We start from the raw sequence: 19,905 nt of genomic DNA on the forward strand, positions 1-19,905 counted from the left end.
AAAAGGGATTGTGATTTCGGGATTTTAATGAAATGACATTGCTATTCCAGGAACAAATGCAGGTAAAAAAAAGCAACCATAAATCGAGTATTTTTTCCGGTTTATGAATAGGAAATTATTTTTGTAGTGACAAAAAATTTGCAAAAAAAGAAAAACCAAAATTTTTTTTCAGATTCGAATGAAAGATTATGAATTGATGGGGTTATTAATTTGTGGTTTTATTACAGGGATTAAAGAATAAAAAAATGTCATATCGTTAATTGAAAAAGGAAATGAATGAATTGTTTCGTGCTGGAATTAATTAGTTTTTATGCAGACAAGTATTTTGCACAATTTTTTTTGAATTAATAAAACTAATGAAGACAAAATAAAAATAATAATTATGAACCATTGTTTTGTTTTTGGTGAAATTAAAAGCAGTAAAATAATTAAGGGGTGAATATATATATATTCACCCCTTAATTATTTTACTGCTATATATATATATATATATATATATATATATATATATATATATATATGTAATACAAAAAATTAAATACTCTTGTATTAATAAAAGAATTAAAACTCTTTCGTTTTCATAAAATGTCTTTGTTAAAGAATAAGCGTAGAGAGATTCTATTTTGGGAATTCAAGGCTGAAAACATACCATTGAAATATAAATAGATTTATATTTCAAAGGAAGAGTTATGCTTAGAATCTTTCCCTCTTTCACTTCCATATTAGGAAGCAGTAAATGATTTTCCTTAATGCGTAAGGTTACAAGGAATGTACGAAGTGTGCCTTTTTACCTCAAATCTGTGTTGGTATAAAACGTAGGAACACTAGTTTTGCGTGTCCTTTTCATCATGATGTGATCCTGATAAGCTGTTCCGGAATTGTCAAAAGTCTTGTCTATCCCCCTCCCGTAGGGAGTGTGGATGTGAACTGTTATCAATACCAGCCTACATTTAAATAAACCTGTTTAGAACGTCTGATGGCTTAAGACTGCATTATTTCAAGCTAAATACAACACTGATAACAGGGATGTAGCCCTGTTATTACAAGCCGGCAGGATAATTACTTGCGAAGGAAGTTTACCCATTTTTATCTCGCAGAAACTAAGCGTAACGTAGTCTGGCTGACTGCTAAGTTGAAGTTTTCCCCATCCCATCACACACGCCGGGAGAAAGAAGAGAATCGTTGGAATCCCTCATCGTACAGGGAGAAAAAATTGCTGCAGTAAAAAAAAAAAACGTATAAGGAAAGGAAGGATAAGGTTGTCGTTTCAAGTACCTGTACCTCATCGCGCCTGAAATGCTGATGTAGATGGAAGGAAGGACGATTTTCCCACGTCGTTTTCAGAAGAGACGTTGGCTGGAGATTGTCCCCTGAAACCAGTGAAAGTATCCCATCCGATGACCCTACAATTCCATAGTGCCTCTAAGTTGGAAGAAACATCATCCATGGTATTGATTCGACACCGAGTGATCCTACAATTCTTACTACTCAAGTTGTGAAAACAAAAGTGAATGTGCGCGTTGCGAATAAAAAAAGAAAAATGATATATTTTGTGTCTCTCTTCAACGAAAAATAGATGAAGGTCAAAAGAAAAGTGTGGCAAATGGAAAGGATTTACTGTAGATATATTTTTTTTTCTCTCATTTTTTTTCTTTCTCAATGTTATGATTAAATATTTTAGTAATATTAGATATGAGTAGTAATCTAAATATTTTATTTTGAATAATGGAATAGAGTATTATTAAGAGTTAGATTGTATTTCTTGTGTTTATATATATATATATATATATATATATATATATATATATATATATATATATATATATATATATATATTTTTAAATTATGATAAAATATTGTTTTTATAGTGCATTTAAAATGTTTTTTGAAGGAAAAAAAATATGGTTCAAACATCAATTAAACTAGTGACGGCAAAACAAAATTAAGTTTTTTTTTGAGAACTTCTGTTTCATAATGATTTATCACGGTTAAATCGTTATAAAAAATTTAATTTTTCAGAACTTTCTTTTGAACCTAACGATGAAGAGTTTTCAAATAAACTTAAAGAAATTTGTAATTCTTTGACTTTTTCGGACTTGGTCAAAACTAAATATTCCTATTTAAAAAATGTGAAAACTTATATGTTACCCAAACAAACGGACAGTTAACACTTAACAAAATTTGTGAGTCTCCCTTATTACGATAGGCGAAATTTTTAACTCAGCAAAGTTTTATACTTGATACTGATTTACCATATGCTTTAGTAGGGTTGTAGACTTGCAGGGATTTTAGTTTGTTTATTTATTGTGTCGGGCCAGTTGTTACTCAATTTGGTAAGAGACTGATCATCTCTGCTAATTCCAAAAGTGACAACTTATCTTTGCACATTAAACAGCAGAATTCTCAAAATGTTAAGGTTAAAAATGATGAAAAAGATGTTTAAAAAAAAAGTAAACATCGAAAAAAAGAAAAGTTAATGATGTTTCAAAAAAAAAATAAGCATAAAAAAAATGAATGTTAAGGATGTTTCAGTAAAAGTAAACATCGAAAAAATAGAAAGAAAGAATGTCCAAAAAGTTCAAATGATTCGAAGATTGATCTAGGTAATGAATGCGCTCATTATCAGGTTAATATCGACGAAAAAATATGTAAAGGGTAACAATAACAAAAAATAAAAGGAAAAATAGGAAAAAGAAAGAATGACCAAGAAACTGATTACAAAATAAACAAAAAGAATAATTTAAGTAAAAAAAATTTTGAAATAGTACATGTATCAAAGCTTACGAAATATCACAACCCACAAATGTTGAAATTAAATCAAGTTTAGAGTCCAAAGGAAAAGAAATTTTTTTTACTTTCTTCAAAGGAAGAAGTAAACCCTATATTTTTGAGAGATCCGAATCACGTGTGGAGATGTTTTCCTCTACATCATTTTGATGTGAGGGCGATGTAAGTTGAACCTTTTTTTTCTCAATAAGGTAAGAAAAATTTTTATAAACTATTTTTATATCGTCCAAACTGGATCTCTCATTTTCCCTCTGTTTCATGAAATTCTGTTTTCTTCCATTTTAACGGGGAATACAGATTTTCATAAAGTAAATAACCCCTTTTATCCACACAGAATCTTAAATTCTGAATAAATGACACTTGTTGTCCGGTTCGTTTTGCATAAAAATTTTGTATATTTTTGCTTGAAAACTTTTTTTTGAAAATTTTAGTAGAATAGTTATATTTTATCAAGTAAATAATCATTTAACCACACAGAATCTTAAATTCTGATTAAATGACTCTTGTTGTCCAGTTCGTTTGCATAAAAGTTTTGTATATTTTTGTGTGAAAAATTTTTTTGAAAATTTTAGTAGAATAGTTTATAAACATGTTTCATTTTTCTTTCTGTTTAGTTGACTAAACAGATAATTTGCATAATTATGTTTTTCATATTTTTGTCATTGTAAAAAATTGTTTTTTTCTTCTTCACATAATTGAAAAAATGTTGTTTGTAGTAGGGAAAAAGGAACAGTCGTACCAACCTAAAAATTTTAAATTTAAAGTATTCTAAATTTTTTTTATATTGGCTTACCAAAAATTTTTTTTGGGGGGGATGCAATACAAAAATTAAATACTTTTGTATTAATAAAAGAATTAAAACTCTTTCGTTTTCATAAAATGTCTTTGTTAAAGAATAAGCGTAGAGAGATTCTATTTTGGGAATTCAAGGCTGAAAACATACCATTGAAATATAAATAGATTTATATTTCAAAGGAAGAGTTATTTTTAGAATCTTTCCCTCTTTCACTTCCATATTAGGAAACAGTAAATGATTTTCCTTAATGCGTAAGGTTACAAGGAATGTACGAAGTGTGCCTTTTTACCTCAAATCTGTGTTGGTATAAAACGTAGGAACACTAGTTTTGCTTGTCCTTTTCATCATTATGTGATCCTGATAAGCTGTTCCGGAATTGTCAGAAGTCTTGTCCATCCCCCTCCCGTAGGGAGTGTGGATGTGAACTGTTATCAATACCAGCCTACATTTAAATAAACCTGTTTAGAACGTCTGATGGCTTACGACTGCATTATTTCAAGATAAATACAACACTGATAACAGGGATGTAGCTCTGTTATTATATATATATATATATATATATATATATATATATATATATATATATATATATATATATATATATATATATATATATATATATATATATATATATATATATATATATATATGATGCACCGAAAGTATGCATCAAATGTAAATGGAAAAACTCTGCATGGTATGCATTGTATTATTAGACATTAAGATAATGTTCCTTGATTTAAATTTATTTTAAAAGAAAGTAAATAGCATAACGTTCTGGGGGGAATGGCGAGTGATATCAAGCATGAGGCGATTGACCCCCTAGTTAAATAAATATTGTTGTTGCTTCCCTTTTTTTAATCTTTCTTTTTTGGAGGGTATTTAATTTTTTGCATTAATTGAATAAAGTTTTATGTATCGAATATTTAATTTACTTTCAAACACATTATTTAAAATTATATTTTTGTAAACAGCTTTTTTTCTTCTTATTTTAAAGCAATAGTGTAGTAAAAATAATAAATTCATAGCTTAATAGTATAAATTTCATATCATACTAGTAAGCTCTGCAAAAAAAATGTATTTTCGCAATCATTCAATTTGGTACTTACTCGAGAAGAAGTAAAGTAAATGTGCCTAACCATGTGATTTAAATCAAATTTTATCGAATACCTGTAAACAACGTGACACGTTTGTGCCGAACCTGACTGTCTTCCTGAATCCACAAATGCTAAGATGACATAACTAGCTTATATCCAATCCTCATATACAGGTTGTTGTTATATTTATGTCTTATTTTATCCTTTATACCTAGTGGTTACTTTATTATGATCACCTAACAGTATTGTGCAAGGTGGTTTGAATAAGGCACCATAACTAAACTTCGTTGTTAACTATATTTTTGGTTCATACGCGCATTTTAAAAGGTGAGAACAATAACGTTAATAGCAGCTAATTCTGAATTTTATTAATATTTATGATATCATATGCATAATTAAACATGAACAGAGATGCCAACTGCTCCGGACAAGCCAAAATAATTTAAAAAACGGTTAATAAGTACGAAGTAAATTTTGCAAATATTTGACTATTTTTGCTTGCTTTTTAAAATGTATAGCTTGACAAAGGTACTATAAAGTGGTGAATTACATAAACTTACGAATTCTTTAGAAATAGTGGTGGATAAAAATCTACTACATAGAATTTATTAAATCAAGAATCACAAATTGATAAACTACCACTTTAAATTATATATTTGCTGTCCGGAGCAAGTTGGCATCTCTGCATGAATTATGAACTAAATGTTAATTACTTATGCAATGTACTTCTCAATGTAAATAAGCACTATAACAAAATTTTTCATTGAATTTCAAGTCATCAGATTATCTTTAATAAAAGCATTTGAAAAACTATCGGAGTTTTTAAACAATTCCATATTTGACGCGTAAGAAAATTGCATTTTACAACATGAATATTTCATAAAAAGATAAAAAAAAATACTTAAACTAATTTCCAGAATTGATAAATAATTTTTTTTTGTTAAAATGAAAGGGAGATTTCATACGATATTTTTCTTGGACGTGCTTTAAGCAAACACTTTTTCTGAAAATCTTTCACACAAAAATATAAATCTCTATTGTTACCATTTGTTAAAGATCTTATTAGCAAACAATCCTATTTAATTTTTATACTGTTATTTTTTTAAACATTAATACACTATTTAAATTTTTTTTGGTTTTATATTAGCTTAGGCATTATGAATATCCTAAAATTGGTCTTTTTGATTAGAAATTTTTTTAAAGGTCATTGTACTTCTTTTTTGCAGTAATTCATTAATATAAATTAGTGTTATAATTTTTTCTTCAACTTACGTTAATTCTTGTCACGAGACAGAATTATAAATTTTCTCTAAAATTTTTATTATGAATGAAATTTAAACTTATCGATGTCAGATTTTATATCTGCGTGATAGTCCTTCTCCTCCTTTTGAAAAATGCCCCATCCCAACAACTGTGGGATACTTTTAACAAGATAATGTGCCTTGCCAAACTGCTGTCATTGCAAAAGGTCGATTCAAACATGATAAAGACTTGATTTGACATAGTTGTGTTGGCCTCTACAATCTCCAGCTCTCAATCCTATTGTTGGATGAAACTGAAAGAGCCTAGATCAAGAATCATTTTGTCTCATATTTTTGGAAAGTGCTGAAAATAGACTATATATATTCTTATCAACGTGTCGTAATCTATGCCATAAAAGTATGTATATACAATTTTATTTAAGGGAGAGTTATTGAGGGTGGGTTCAAATAAAGTGAACACTTAGTGTATTCGCTCTTTTTTACTTCCAATAACTCTGATCGGTAGTTAAAAGCAATAAAAACCATGCGTTGATGACCACTTTTCCGAGTTGGTGCTAAAATGAACATTTACGACTACAACCGATAAATGCCGTATTTTATTATTTTGATGAATCGCCAAAAAATGTCGATATTTAGCAATATAACTCGATATTTTCTCAATTTAAATAACTTAACAGTTAGACTGAGAAGTTCGTAGGCTGACACATAGATGGGGCTATTATTATTAAATACATATGATTTTTAGTTAGTTCTAACCTTTGAAAGACACGTGTATAAATTTGACAGCTGTCGGACTATTAGTTTGTGAGATATAGTATTTTTAGTGAAGCAACTTTTTTTGGTTTAAAAACAATGGATAAAAAGGAATTTCGTGTGTTTTTAAAGCATTGCTTTTTAGCGAAAAAAAATACTCTTGAAGCCAAGGCTTGGCTTGGGAAACATCATTCGGACTCTGTACCAGGAAAATCAACCATTGAGAAGTGGTTTGCTAAGTTTAAACGAGGCGAAATGAGCACCAACGACGATGCGCACAGTAGTCGCCCCAAAGAGGCTGTTACCTACGAAAACATCAAAAAAGATCAAATTTTAGATAACCGTATAGTGAAGTTGATCAAAATATCTGAGACTCTAAAGATATCAAAGGAACGTGTTGAACATATCGTGAATAAATATTTGGGTATGCGAAAGCTCTAGGCAAAGTGGGTGCCGCACGAGCTCCCAATTGGACAAAAACAACAACAAATTGATGATTCTGAGCTGTGTTTGAAGCTGTTTAATCGTAATAAACCCGAATTTATGCGTCAATATGGGACAATGGGTGAAACATGGCTCCATAATTTCACACCGGAGTCCAACCGACAGTCAGCCGAGTGAACTGCACGAGACGAACCAATTCCAAAGTGTGGAAAGGCGCAACAGTCAGCAGGCAAAGTTATGGCGTTAGTATTTTGGGATGCTCATGGTATAATATTAATTGACTCTCTTGAAAAGGGAAAAACCATCAACAGCGACTATTACATAGCGCTATTGGAGCGTTTGAACTACGAAATCGCAGAAAAACGGCCCCATTTGAAAAAGAAGAAAGTGCTATTTCATCAATACAATGCACCGTGTCACAAGTCAATGAAAACGATGGCAAAATTAAATGAATTGGTCTTCGAATTGCTTCCGCATCCACCGTATTCTCCAGATCAGGTCCCCAGCAACTTTTTCCTGTTCTCAGATCTCAAGAGAATGCTTGCTGGAAAGAAATTTGGCGCCGATGAAGAAGTAATCAGCAAAACAAAGGCCTATTTTGAGGCTAAAGACAAATCATACTATAAAAATGGTATCGAAAAATTATATGGCAGCTATAATCGTTGTATCGCCCTTGAAGGAAACTATATTGAATAATAAAATGGAATTTTATCCAAAAATTTTTTTTTTCTATGTTAGCCTACGAACTTTTCAGCCCAACTGTTATATTATTTTTATATTGGTTAATATTTTTGTTACCCTCATTAACAGCACGATCTTCAATAATTCTTTAAATGCTTAAGTTGTTTAATGCCACTCTGCTCTCAAGAAGGAAAACAATAATTAGACCTATTGTCAAATGTGCAGCAGAAACTTGATCTGCCGCTGAGAATGAAGAAAACTTACTTATTATTTTTGAAAGAAAGATTTTGAGGGAAATATATGGACCAATCAGAGATATAGACGTGTGAAGAATTGGGAGTAATTTAGAATAAAGCAAGCTTTCTAAAGAAAAAGATATGGTAAATATAATAAAAACAAAAAGAATACAGTTGTTTGGACATCTGAATGAATGATGAAAGAGCAAGAAGGAAAACCTATAGGGGAAGACCAGTTCTAACGTCTAAGGAAAATATAGCTAGATGAGGGAAATAGCGATTTGAAAAACTTAAAATCAAAAACTGGAGGATAAAGGCTAATGATATTTTATAATTTTATAAACCTCGTTGAACAGATGACCCAATTTCGAGTGCACGACTACCAATGTTCAACTCAATAGCCTTGCAATTTTGAACCCTATTCAAAAGAGATGAGTATACAAGAAGGGGAGGGCAATCAATATCGAAAACAAGAAAACAAATATTTATTTAAACAAAGCAACGAGTTCCATATTATTAGGGTGGAACCCTTCTGATTATAAAGTTATACATTAGAAGACAATTATTACAAGCCAATGCTTACTGCTTAGTGGTTCAATGTAGACTGATTATCAGCCCTCTGGTGGGGAGATTTCGAATTATTAAATTTACTTCTACATTTCTCAACACTCCCCACCTGATAATTTTAAAGTAAAAATTATCACAAAACAATATACAATAGCAAAACTATAATTCTACATTATATCAAACATTATACGTTTTAAACTTAAAATATAAAAATAAACACTAATCAATTATAAGACAGTAAAATATAATTTGAAGTATCAAATTTAAAGGAATAGTAAATTATTAAAATATCATTAGAATGTTAATTATAAGTTTTTAGTTCAGCTCTAAGGGATAGAGCAGTTGAACTGGTCTCCTATATTCCCCAGTTTTAGTTTTTATAAGACAGGATCTAACTAGTCCGTCACGACCCTTATAAGCTTCAAGGACTCGGCCTAAATTCCACAAGAATTTGGATTTACTCTTGCCTTGAGAGAGCACCAAATCACCTATTTTAATGTTTTTCTCACAGTTTGGTTTGTTGGAAAAGTGATGTTGCCTCAAAGTCAACAAGTATTCATTTTTCCAGCGTAACCACACTTGTTTCAGAAGACGAGTTTGATAAAGCTTTCTTTTTATCAGACTTTCTCGCGTTGGGGTCACATTAATAAGTTCCGCAAAATTACGCGGATATTCGCTCACCAGTCCAGAAAACAAAAAATGAGCAGGTGTCAGGGGCTGTAGTTCCGATTTATCATCACTTACATATGTGAGTGGTCGACGATTAAGGACGTTTTCAATTTCAACTAGGATAGTCATGACTTCTTCGAAGGAAAGTTGAGCCTTTCCAAGTATCTTTTTGAGAGGTTCTTTAATACTTCTCATCAACCGTTCATAAAATCCTCTCCACCATGGGGCAAACTCAACAATAAACTTCCATGCAATACCTTCAGAGGAAATGAAATTTTGAAATTCTTCTCCTCTAATAATAGAAAAGAAGTACCTTATATCTCTTGAAGCAGTTTTAAATGTTGCTGCGTTATCAGAATAAATAGTTTTACAGTTATTTCTTCTTGACATGAAACGGCGTAAAGCTAAGATAAATTTATTCGTAGACAAATCGGAAATCAGTTCTAAATGTACAGCCTGTGTGACTGCACAAGTAAACACAATAATATAAGATTTCAAAACTTCATCTTTATGTTTTACATAAATAGGACCAGTAAAATCAATTCCAACCACTGAGAAAGGTGGAGATTGTGAAATTCTATCTTTAGGCAGTTCTCCAGTACGCTGATTGGCTGGTTTCGCAAAGTGTTTTCTGCAAATCACGCATCTTCCAATTATTCTTTTCACAAGTTGTCTGGCTTGTGGAATCCAATAACTTTTTCTAATCTGCGAAAGAGTGACATTAACTCCACTATGAAGCAACTTTTTATGTTTTTCAGTGATCAAAAGCTCGGAAAATTTCGAATTCTTGGGTATCAGTATACGATTAACTGCTTCAGGATCCACTTCAGATTGAAACAGTCAACTGCAAATTCTTAACATCTGTTTTTCATCTAGGTATGGACGAAGACAAAATATGCTGGAGTTATTTTTTATATCTTCATTCTTCATCTAAGTTTTAATTTCTTCTTGATAATAGTTATTCTGCGCCTCCTTTATTAAAATAACTTCGGCTTCTTTCAATTCTTCAGTAGTTAATGGACCTTTCAGTTTTTCATAATTTCGACAGTTTTGGATAAACCGCTTTGACCAAGCCACAATTCTTTTCACCTTTAATAAAGAACTGTAATTTTCTAAAACCAGTAAAGTCTCTTTCGAATCTGCGAGGCAACTGTGTTGAGAAATAACGCTGTTTCTAAGTTCTAAATCAACTGAATGCTGCTGATGATTAAATTCAGTATTTTCTTGATGCCACTTACTTTCATCCTCTATGAGCCAAGATGACCCGAATTTCCATAAGTTATCATCAACAAGGCTTTTTAGTGATTCTCTTCGAGTTAATTTATCAGCAGGATTTGAACTTCCTGGACAGTGCTGCCAAAGTTTAGGATCTGTCAGAGTTTGAATTTTAGACACTCTGTTTTGCACGAAGGGTTTCAAAGAGTTGTTATTCTTTATCCAAAAATATGTAATTTTTGAATCTGTCCACAAATAAAATTGTTGGCAAATGTCACTAAACAATTTGTGTAAATAATCATAGATTCTAGCACCAATAACCGCTGACATAAGCTCTAAGCGGGGCAATGTTAAAGTCTTGATTGGTGCTACCCTACTTTTGGACATAATGAATGAGATCTTAACTTCGTTCGAAACATTTGCATATCTGAATTGCGCTACAGCACCATAGGCCTTTGTGCTAGCATCAGTAAAAATATGAACGGCAATTTCTTTCTTATTATCACAGTTATCAAAATATTTCCGCTCCATAAAAAAGTTCTTTAAATAAGGAACTTCAGAAATCCGATTGTTAAAGTCTGTTTCAATATCTGAAGGCAGAGGGTCATCCCAATCGAGTCCAGCCTTCCAAATGTTTTGCAGCAAAATTTTCATCTTAATAACTAAGGGAGAAATTAAACCGATAGGATCATAAATTTGAGCAGCAAATTTTAAAACAGTACGCTTGGTGCACTGAACTGACTTAGATGATGACTGCTCTAAATTTTTATATTCAATCAACAGTACATCACTTTCTGTATCCCATCGAAGACCTAACACCTTTGCATGTGCAATTGAATCATTAATGGCAATACCATTTTGAATCCATAATTTCTTTAGTTCGCTTGAATTAGAATTAAATTTCCGTAAATTCATACTCGCGGATTGCAAAATATTTACAGCATCAGATGACAGTCGATATGCATCATTAACTGTATCAGTTACCCAGTACAGATCGTCCACGTATAACGAAGAATTTAACATTTTAACGCAATCGGGTTTGTCATTAGCATATTTTTTTAATGTGGTACTTCATTATTGCCTTCAAAATGAAAGGGGAAGTGGTAACTCTGAACGGTAACCTTTTCATATTCATAATTTTAAAACCTTCACAATTATCATAATCAACCCAAAGAAATTTTAAATATTTGCGCTCATTTTCATCTATCTCTATCATTAAAAACGCCTTCTCAATATCACCAGAAAATGCAATTTCATACTTTCGAAAATTTAGTATGACATCCAAAATATTCGGGTTCAAATTTGGACCTGACAATAACATATCATTAAAGGATTTTAAACCAATATCCTTCGAACTAGCATCGAAAACGATACGAACACGAGATGTTTCTTTATCGGGTCCGGCATGAAATAACCAGAATTAACGGATTTATCTTTACATTCCTCAACGATTCCATCTCTTATCTGATCCTCAATAATATTTGCATACATGTCAAAAATATTTTTATTTTTACTTAATTTTATCATTAAATTATCAAACCGTTTTTTGGCAATAGAGAAATTACTATCAAGATCATCAGGATTTGAATTCCAAAGTAATCCGGTTTTATAATGATTGTTTTCATATTTTAAATTGCTTTCAAATTTATCAATTGTTTCTTTATCTTTTAGAGATAAAGTTTCACACTCCTTGATGATACCTAAGGAATCGAGTGACCAGAATTTTCTTAAATCAAACATATCACCTGATTCAATTACACTTTTCATAACCGCTATGTTTTGCGACAATGTATGCTCCCGTTTATAACTACTTCCACTAATCACCCAACCAAGAACAGTTTTTATTGCACACAGGCGATTACTTATAGTTATCTTTTCATATAAAAGAAATTCCCAGAATAAATCTGAACCAATTAAAAGTTCGATACTCAGCAAATTATCATTATCTTCCAAATAAGAATCAGCCATATCAATTTTATTTTTATTCATAAATTCAATTACTTTGGGGTCTGGAGGTTCAACTTTAACTCCAGTAATGCATGGTATGACCAGAGTTCTAATTTTAGTTCTAAAATTCGTGTTCTTTTTGAAAATTTCGAATTCGACTACAGGATAAGCCTTTTCTGTTGCTCTTTGCATTCCAAATTAATAAACTGACAAAACTTCGTAAGCAACCGGTTTTAAATTTAAATTATTTGTAAATTGTTCAGGCAAAAACGAACGCTGGCTGCCATTATCTAAAAGAATTTTTGTCAATTGAGACGAAGAATCTGATTTAACTTCAGCAGTACAAGTCTGCAAATAAACCCTTTTAGAACATTCAATTTCTTTATTATTACATTGGGAAATAGAACTAATAACTTCTTCATTGGAAATACTCAATGGTGGAGTTTCATTAGAAACTGCAACCAAATCAGAAGATTCATTTAACTCTAGTTCAGCATTTTGAATTTTACTAACTTTAGCATTATTTATTCCCTTATTACCTCCTAAACAAATAGACCTATGATGACTTAATCCCTTACATTTATAACAAGGTAATTTATTTACACGACAATTCTTGCTTACATGAAACAATTTAAAACACTTGAAACAACGATTAGAATTTTTCAATAATTTTACCTTGTTTTGGGGAGACATATTACATTTAAAAGCGTCATGGGGTTCAGAGCAAAAAATGCATATTGACTGCGTCATCTGTGCATTAAGCGCAGTAGCTGAGGGTGTGCCTTTATTAAAATTTCTGTTTATATACCTATTTTGCTCGTTACGCAAATTACAGCTACCTCGATGGTTATAGTTAGTCTTTTTATCATATAAAAACGCAACCGATTCACGATATTCTATCTCATTCCTTAAAAACAGCAATAATTCATTAACATCGGTTTCATCTTTAGATTTCCGTTTTCGTTGAAAATCTAAAACAAAATCTTAAGGAAATAATAGTAAAATTATTGGTATCAAAAGTATACCATAAGATGCAGATTGAACTTTCCTTGAATCTAAATTTCTAACTGCGATGTCTAAGTCATCGTACAATTTGCGTAATGCTGTAATATTAGAGGTATGTTTAACACTCGGAAAACTAAGTATTTTATTAACAAATGAATTCAAAATTAAATCTCTACGACCATATTTCTCATGTAATAATTTAATACAATTATCATATTTATCATTCGTTCAATCAAAACCTGATACAACATTACCTGCCTGGCCAGTAAGATAAGATTTCAAATAAATGAATTTTTCAATTTTAGAAAGTGATTCATTTTTATAGATAGTATTTTCAAAAGAATCCCAAAAAGAATTAAAATATTTCGGATCTCCCGAAAATGGAACAATTTGAATTTTCGGTAATTTAATACTGGAATTGTTATTAACTACTCTTTTCTGCTCAATTATAACCGAATCATTTTTTACAGTTTCAACTGTTTGTTCATTAACTGAAACCTTTATTCCTTTACATTTTATCAATTGCTTTAATTTAGCTACATACGTCAAATATTTATCCTGATATTCTTCACTAGAAGCTAAATCTTCATCCAGCAAATTAATATCAATTATATTTTCAATTTCCTTATTCAAAGCTATTAAATTTTGATTCCTTTCAATTAACACAGTATTCTCATCTAATACATTTGTTTCAACATTTTGCTCAGTTAATAATTAATCAATTTTATTTATTAATTTAGTAAAACTACTTCTTTCACTAGACCTTTTTCTTTTAATTCTCTCTAAATAATCTGTTTCAGCCATAATGAACGTCTAACACAAAGTCACACCCTTAGCAATATAAAAAAAACAATAAATTTTAAATAATCAAAACCTCAAAACGAAAACGAATTCTTCAACAAAGAATAAAAACGCTTACTTTGCACATAAAAAGAATTAGACTAGCTGTCTCCTTGAAGTGATCATGTATCTTTACACTGTTCGATTTTGCCCTTGAAATTAAAAATAACACTTTATTTTCTCTTGCTTTAAATTCCTCTAGTTCGTAAAATACTTCGTGGCCAATTGCACCATATACAAGAAAGGGAGGGTAATCAATATCGAAAACAAGAAAACAAATATTTATTTAATCAAAACAACGAGTTCCATATTATTACGGTGGAACCCTTCAGATTATAAAGTTATACATTAGAAGACAATTATTACAAGCCAATGCTTACTGCTTGGTGGTTCAATGTAGACTGATAATCAGCCCTCTGGAGGGGAGATTTCGAATTAATTAAATTTACATCTACATTTCTCAACAATGAGAACTCCTGGATCAAGTATTGGAAGAAATTTGCCTTCGTGGGGGATTTTTTGATGGAACTAACCAGCATTTGCTTTACACGAAGAAAAAAATTCCGAACATCTCTCAAGGTTAGCCTGACGGCAATTCGATTCTAACCTGTGATTCGTCTACTACTGAGGATATTTTACGCCAGTACTGTGGTCGATGCGAGCCGGATGCAGAATTCATATCAACCAGCCATCGCTGGGATTTGAACCGACGTCATCTCATTGGGAGGCGAGTGCTCTATCGCCTGATCCTCCATGGCACAAGGCATGGGATAGGAAAAAGTGGAGCTGTGTGATAAATGATGCCAAGGTCCTTCATGTACTGTAGAGCCAAGGAATAAATAAGTATGTATAATATTCACGATGCTATCTTTTTGATATGTCATGTTATCGATAATTATTGCGATATTACCGTTTTCAATGATCATAGCTATCAACAATGATTGCGATACTGTCGTATTTGATACACTTATGTGCATTATCGGTATCTATGAAAATCAGAATATGGAGTTGTTCATATAAGTTGGCGAATATGGTCGCTGTAACCAATGTGTACCATCTAATATTTCAGATCCAAATGTAAAGAAAAAGAGAACACCGAATTAGGTGTGTTATTTGCAGATTTTAGAAAACTGCAATTTTTTCAAAAAAAACTTTAAAAACTATTTATAAAAATGGCTAATAATTAATCTCAATGAGATTTCAAACATTTTTATTAAGAACAAAACACAACTAGCTCAATATATACAGCTAAGGAATTTTGATTTTCAATACAGTCATTACATAAAAATTCACTGGTATCTTTTATAATTACGAGAATTAGACTGTAAAAACACAAAATAGGAACTAATACTTACATAAAACTAAAGCTTAATAAAAATGATCATTGCACAGTAAATGAAATTTACATAAAAATACAGAAACTTCATAATTTTTAAAAGTAGTTTTGACTCCACAGTTGTTTCCTAAAAATGGCAATTTAAGCTCATTCTCAATTGGTTTGTAATGCTTGCTGTAACAAACTTTATAAAATCCTATGAAATAATATGTAACACAGAAAATGTTTGAGATTTTAAAATTCAAAGTGCATCTTGAAAAGATGAAAAAAATTGACGTTTAGAATACAACTTAATGCCAATAAATCATGTTAAGAAAAAGGTTGTGCGCGTCAAACCAATGAAAATGCATGAAAATATTAAATTAATGAATGCACTTATACAAAATGGTTTCATTTTTCTTTTTTAAAATATTACAGTAAGTGAAAAATTGATAGAAATATTTTTGCCATCTATACATATTGAAGAGTCAAAACTAGAGAGACATTCTGGAAACCTTTTTATTCATGAAAGTTATTTTTATAACAACAATACCTAGGTACACGAAAGTAAAATGTAATTGGTTACTTTTAATTGAAATTACAAGTAGTACTAATTTATAATTATAAATAATTATAATTACAAATAATTATAATTCATGATACGATAATAAAGGTATTTATGACTACAAATGATCTAAAATTACTAGTAACCATGATCTAAGCTTAATTTCATAAATACTTGATTGATAATTTCAGACTTTGCATTAGTAGCTTAGAATAACTACTATGTGCAGCTTTAAACAGATAGTAAGAGCTTTCATATTTTGTTAGGTACCATATTCAAAATGCGCTTTGCGTATTTTGACTCTTCCATGCATATAAATGTAGTCGAAAAGCTTGGGGTAAGAAAATGATAAGCCGAATTTTCAAATAGTTCAGGAGAACATTTTTAAAAAGTATTTTGGTAGAAAAACTCTTATCAGGCTGCAAGATTTTTCTGTGTTATCTGGAGGATATTTCGGTAACTTGTAATGTACACATAAGGAAAGAATATTAAGGATCCGTTTGATTTAAAAATATTGCCTTTAGAAACAGTGTGGCTTATCATTTATATTAATCCAAGCCCTTCAATTGAAGAAAAAATGTTTTGTCAACGTGCAATGATGTAGGACAAACACACATTTAATAAGTTAAAAAAATAGCATTCACAGAAACTATTTCACATAGTGAATCAAAAAGTTCTGCGATAAAAACAATCACACTTTCTTTAAATTATTCTAAACATGGACAAATATTATCCATATCAGAATAAATATCGAAAATAATGTTCATCGGTAGGATTGGTTTTACAGTTCTTTTTCAAAATCAAATATTGATCTTGAAACTTTAAAAAAAAATTGTACAGTTTCTTTAGATGGCACAATTTATGGCACCATTATAAGCCATGCAGCATAAACTCTGAGACATAATTTAACGTGGCAAAAATAACTGTGATAAGTAGATAACACACAATTGATTATATTATGATTTTTTCTAAATCAACAGCGATAAAACCTGCTGTAATTAGTTTTTTGATGTGAAATAGTTAACTTGAAATTATCTTTATATTTAACTTTATAAGAGCTTCGTTTCATGTTTTTGTTTTTGAAAAATTTAATTCTGATAACTGAAGCAGTTCAAAACATTAAACATTACTTTTTCTTTGGATTAAAACCATCTAAATATATCAGCTATTAGTTACATCTGTATTTTATTCTTTGATATTTCAAAAATGATTTTTTTTTAGCTTATTTGGATTATTAATTCATTTGTTTGTAGTTTTATATGAATAATCATCTGAGAACGTAAAACACCAATGAATTGGCTAGCATTTGTGTTAATATTTTGTATGTCATTACGTAATAATTATCTAATCTTGTTCAAAGGGATAAAACATTTTCTTTTTTGATCACATACTTGAATTTCTTGATAAATTGATCTTGAATTCGTATGCATCAACAGTTTCTAAAAAATTATTTTAATACAAAACTTATTATGTTTTTTGAAATTTGCATTATTTTATCTATACAGTACGCTACTTTCATTTATGCTTGATTTCTCTTAATTTCTACTAATTCAGTACTGATCCGCTATTTGGCAATATATATACATACATACATACTATATTTTGACCAAAATAATTTATTATAACAGCGTATTTATAAAATAATTTCTTGATTTTAAAAATTTAGATTAACAGGTATCAAACTCTTTTTTTTCAAGAACACAAAAGTGTTTTTGGATAGATTGAGAAATTTAAAACTAAGTAAATTGCAACTTAACAGGGTCCAGATGCGATTTCTTTCGTCATTCAAAAATTTCTCCAATAAAATTCATTTGAATCAGAGTATGGTGCTGCATGCTAAAATTTGTTTAATAAGTAATCTGTCCAAGAATTGATTTATTGCTTCAGAGGGCTGAGACACCGACAGACGCAGCAGGAGGGGAAGAGGAACCAGTCCATGAATATTCCTTTGCAATCATCATCAGGATCATACGCTAGGAGCCTGTGCCATTTGTATTTTTGCTCGCAATTGCATTCGCCGTTGCATTTTTTTGTCTGCACTGCCCTGAAAAATAAAATACACATTAAATCATACTCTGTGCTTTTGTTTTTTGTGTTCAATCATTCAGCTAAAAAAATGGCTTTATTTTTCGTCACTGATATTTCGGATCTGTAACAGAATCGAATCTGTTTTGAAAGTAGCATGTTACATTGAAATTAATATTATATAGAGCTCGTGCGGAAACATTGAAGAAATTCTGGATCAAATCACGGTATAAAGTACTGGATCTTTGAATGCGTAAAATTATGGTAAAAAAGATTTTTTTGATCAGTAATATGCTCCGGTAAAAATGGTGAAAGGTAGCAGCATCCTGAGTGCCGGTAATATTTTACAGTGTATTGCGATTTCATTGAACTGCAAAAACCTATGTTTCCTACTTTATGTTTTAATTAAACTGTCTTTAATTATTTTTGATGCAGTTCTTACAAAATCAATTGGAATATAAAGGCCTTATATATTTTGCCAAAGTATTAATAAAATTTATTATTTTTTTAAGATATTACGTTTTAGCCATTAGTTGTTGAAACTGCCTGTATCAGCTTAGCCAAGAATCTAAATATCTATAACACAAATTGTTCATTTTAAGCTTTTCTACGGTATCTAGAGCACATTTCCAAAACATTTTTAAAAAGGTTTTTATTACTCTCTCTAATATATATATATATATATATATATATATATATATATATATATATATATATATATATATATATATATATATATATATATATATATATATATATATATATATATATATATATATATATATATATACTGACCATTAAAATTGCTACACCAGGAAGGCGACACACCATGAATGTGAAATTTGGACGGATAAAGCATGTTGTGGTATGCAAATGATTAGCTTATTAGCGTATTCATGCAAAGCAGGCGGAGGTAGCAGATTAAAAGAAGAGATTTGACAGTAAGTTTCTCATACAGAAATTGAATTTGAGCGTTGTTCTTGCTTTGGGTAAAAAAGAAAAAATATTATATAACGAATTCCATTAACGAACTTCCATTTGGCGGAATTCTCTGTTTTGCGATATTTTTTCGAGGAACCAAGAACTATTTGGAAATTTCTTCGTAGAATAACTTCCAATTAACGAAATGAATTTTCTGTTTAACGACATTTTTTTCGAAATCCACTTTCTCTATTGCCAAAAATATCTAAGAACATCTCAGACTTGTTAATGCCTTTTATGGGGGATATGACCTTGAATTGATTTTCGAGGCCACTTAACTTTTAGATAAAGCAATAAAATTCCTTTCCCCTTTTGTTTGCATTTCAAACGAAAAACTCAGACAAAATTGAAGGAATTTATCAGTAGCAATTAAACTGTGGTAATGCATGTTTAAAAGTACTTTTATAATAAATTCAGCTGTAATTTCATACAGTAATTTAGCTTTTTTTTAGTTGAAAATATATGTAGCATAATAGTGTAACACTGGATAATGTTTTGCTCGATTCTTGCTTTAAATGCAGATTTCTTTTATTTCTCAAGATTTATAAAATAAATAGTAGATACCAGTTTACAAGATAAAGGTGTATCAAATGTTATTTAAATTATGTCTAGTTTTATGAATTTAAAACCTGTTTAGTATTTCAAAAGGTAATTTTCTGAATTTCCCATTTAACGAACTTATTATGGAGATTTAGCGATTTCGTTAAATAGAAGTCCTAC

At 30.3% G+C, this 19,905-nt stretch overlaps 3 protein-coding genes across 6 annotated transcripts in view; all 3 read right to left on the reverse strand.

Moving 5' to 3' along the window:
* Nucleotides 1–8,938: 8,938 nt before the first annotated feature.
* LOC147810986 (uncharacterized) lies at nucleotides 8,939–11,530 on the reverse strand. Its single transcript, XM_087162179.1, has 3 exons — nucleotides 11,063–11,530; nucleotides 10,280–11,002; nucleotides 8,939–9,997 (listed from the first exon to the last, which is right to left on the reverse strand). Exons 1-3 carry the CDS (start codon nucleotides 11,528–11,530, stop codon nucleotides 8,939–8,941), a joined length of 2,250 nt encoding a protein of 749 aa, XP_087018305.1.
* A 312-nt stretch (nucleotides 11,531–11,842) lies between these two features.
* On the reverse strand, nucleotides 11,843–12,646 carry LOC147810987 (uncharacterized). Its single transcript, XM_087162180.1, has one exon. The coding sequence runs from the start codon at nucleotides 12,644–12,646 to the stop codon at nucleotides 11,843–11,845; it is 804 nt and encodes a 267-aa protein (XP_087018306.1).
* A 2,846-nt stretch (nucleotides 12,647–15,492) lies between these two features.
* LOC107439507 (protein spaetzle 3) overlaps nucleotides 15,493–19,905 on the reverse strand; it is a 66,287-nt gene continuing 61,874 nt past the window's right edge. For 3 of the 4 annotated variants that reach the window (XM_016052139.4, XM_016052137.4, XM_071182340.1), the window contains one exon: nucleotides 15,493–18,223. In XM_016052139.4, the coding sequence (XP_015907625.1) occupies nucleotides 18,055–18,223 (169 nt within the window). In that variant the 3' untranslated portion in view covers nucleotides 15,493–18,054. The remainder of the gene's footprint in view (nucleotides 18,224–19,905) is intronic. The other variant, XM_071182341.2, reaches the window with a different exon arrangement.

The sequence above is a fragment of the Parasteatoda tepidariorum genome, chromosome 4 (assembly GCF_982258835.1).
Source record: "Parasteatoda tepidariorum strain Cologne lab strain chromosome 4, Ptep-v5.0, whole genome shotgun sequence".
In the NCBI taxonomy this organism is placed as follows: Eukaryota; Metazoa; Arthropoda; class Arachnida; order Araneae; family Theridiidae; genus Parasteatoda; species Parasteatoda tepidariorum.

Coding starts and splice junctions, on each gene's coding strand:
- LOC147810986 (XM_087162179.1), bottom strand. CDS start 11,530: ATGTTAAATTCTTCGTTATACGTGGACGATCTGTACTGGGTAACTGAT. Junction 11,003..11,062: donor TTAACAATCGGATTTCTGAA/GTTCCTTATTTA, acceptor TGTGATAATAAG/AAAGAAATTGCCGTTCATAT. Junction 9,998..10,279: donor AAGAATTGAAAGAAGCCGAA/GTTATTTTAATA, acceptor ACTCTTTCGCAG/ATTAGAAAAAGTTATTGGAT.
- LOC147810987 (XM_087162180.1), bottom strand. CDS start 12,646: ATGCAAAGAGCAACAGAAAAGGCTTATCCTGTAGTCGAATTCGAAATT.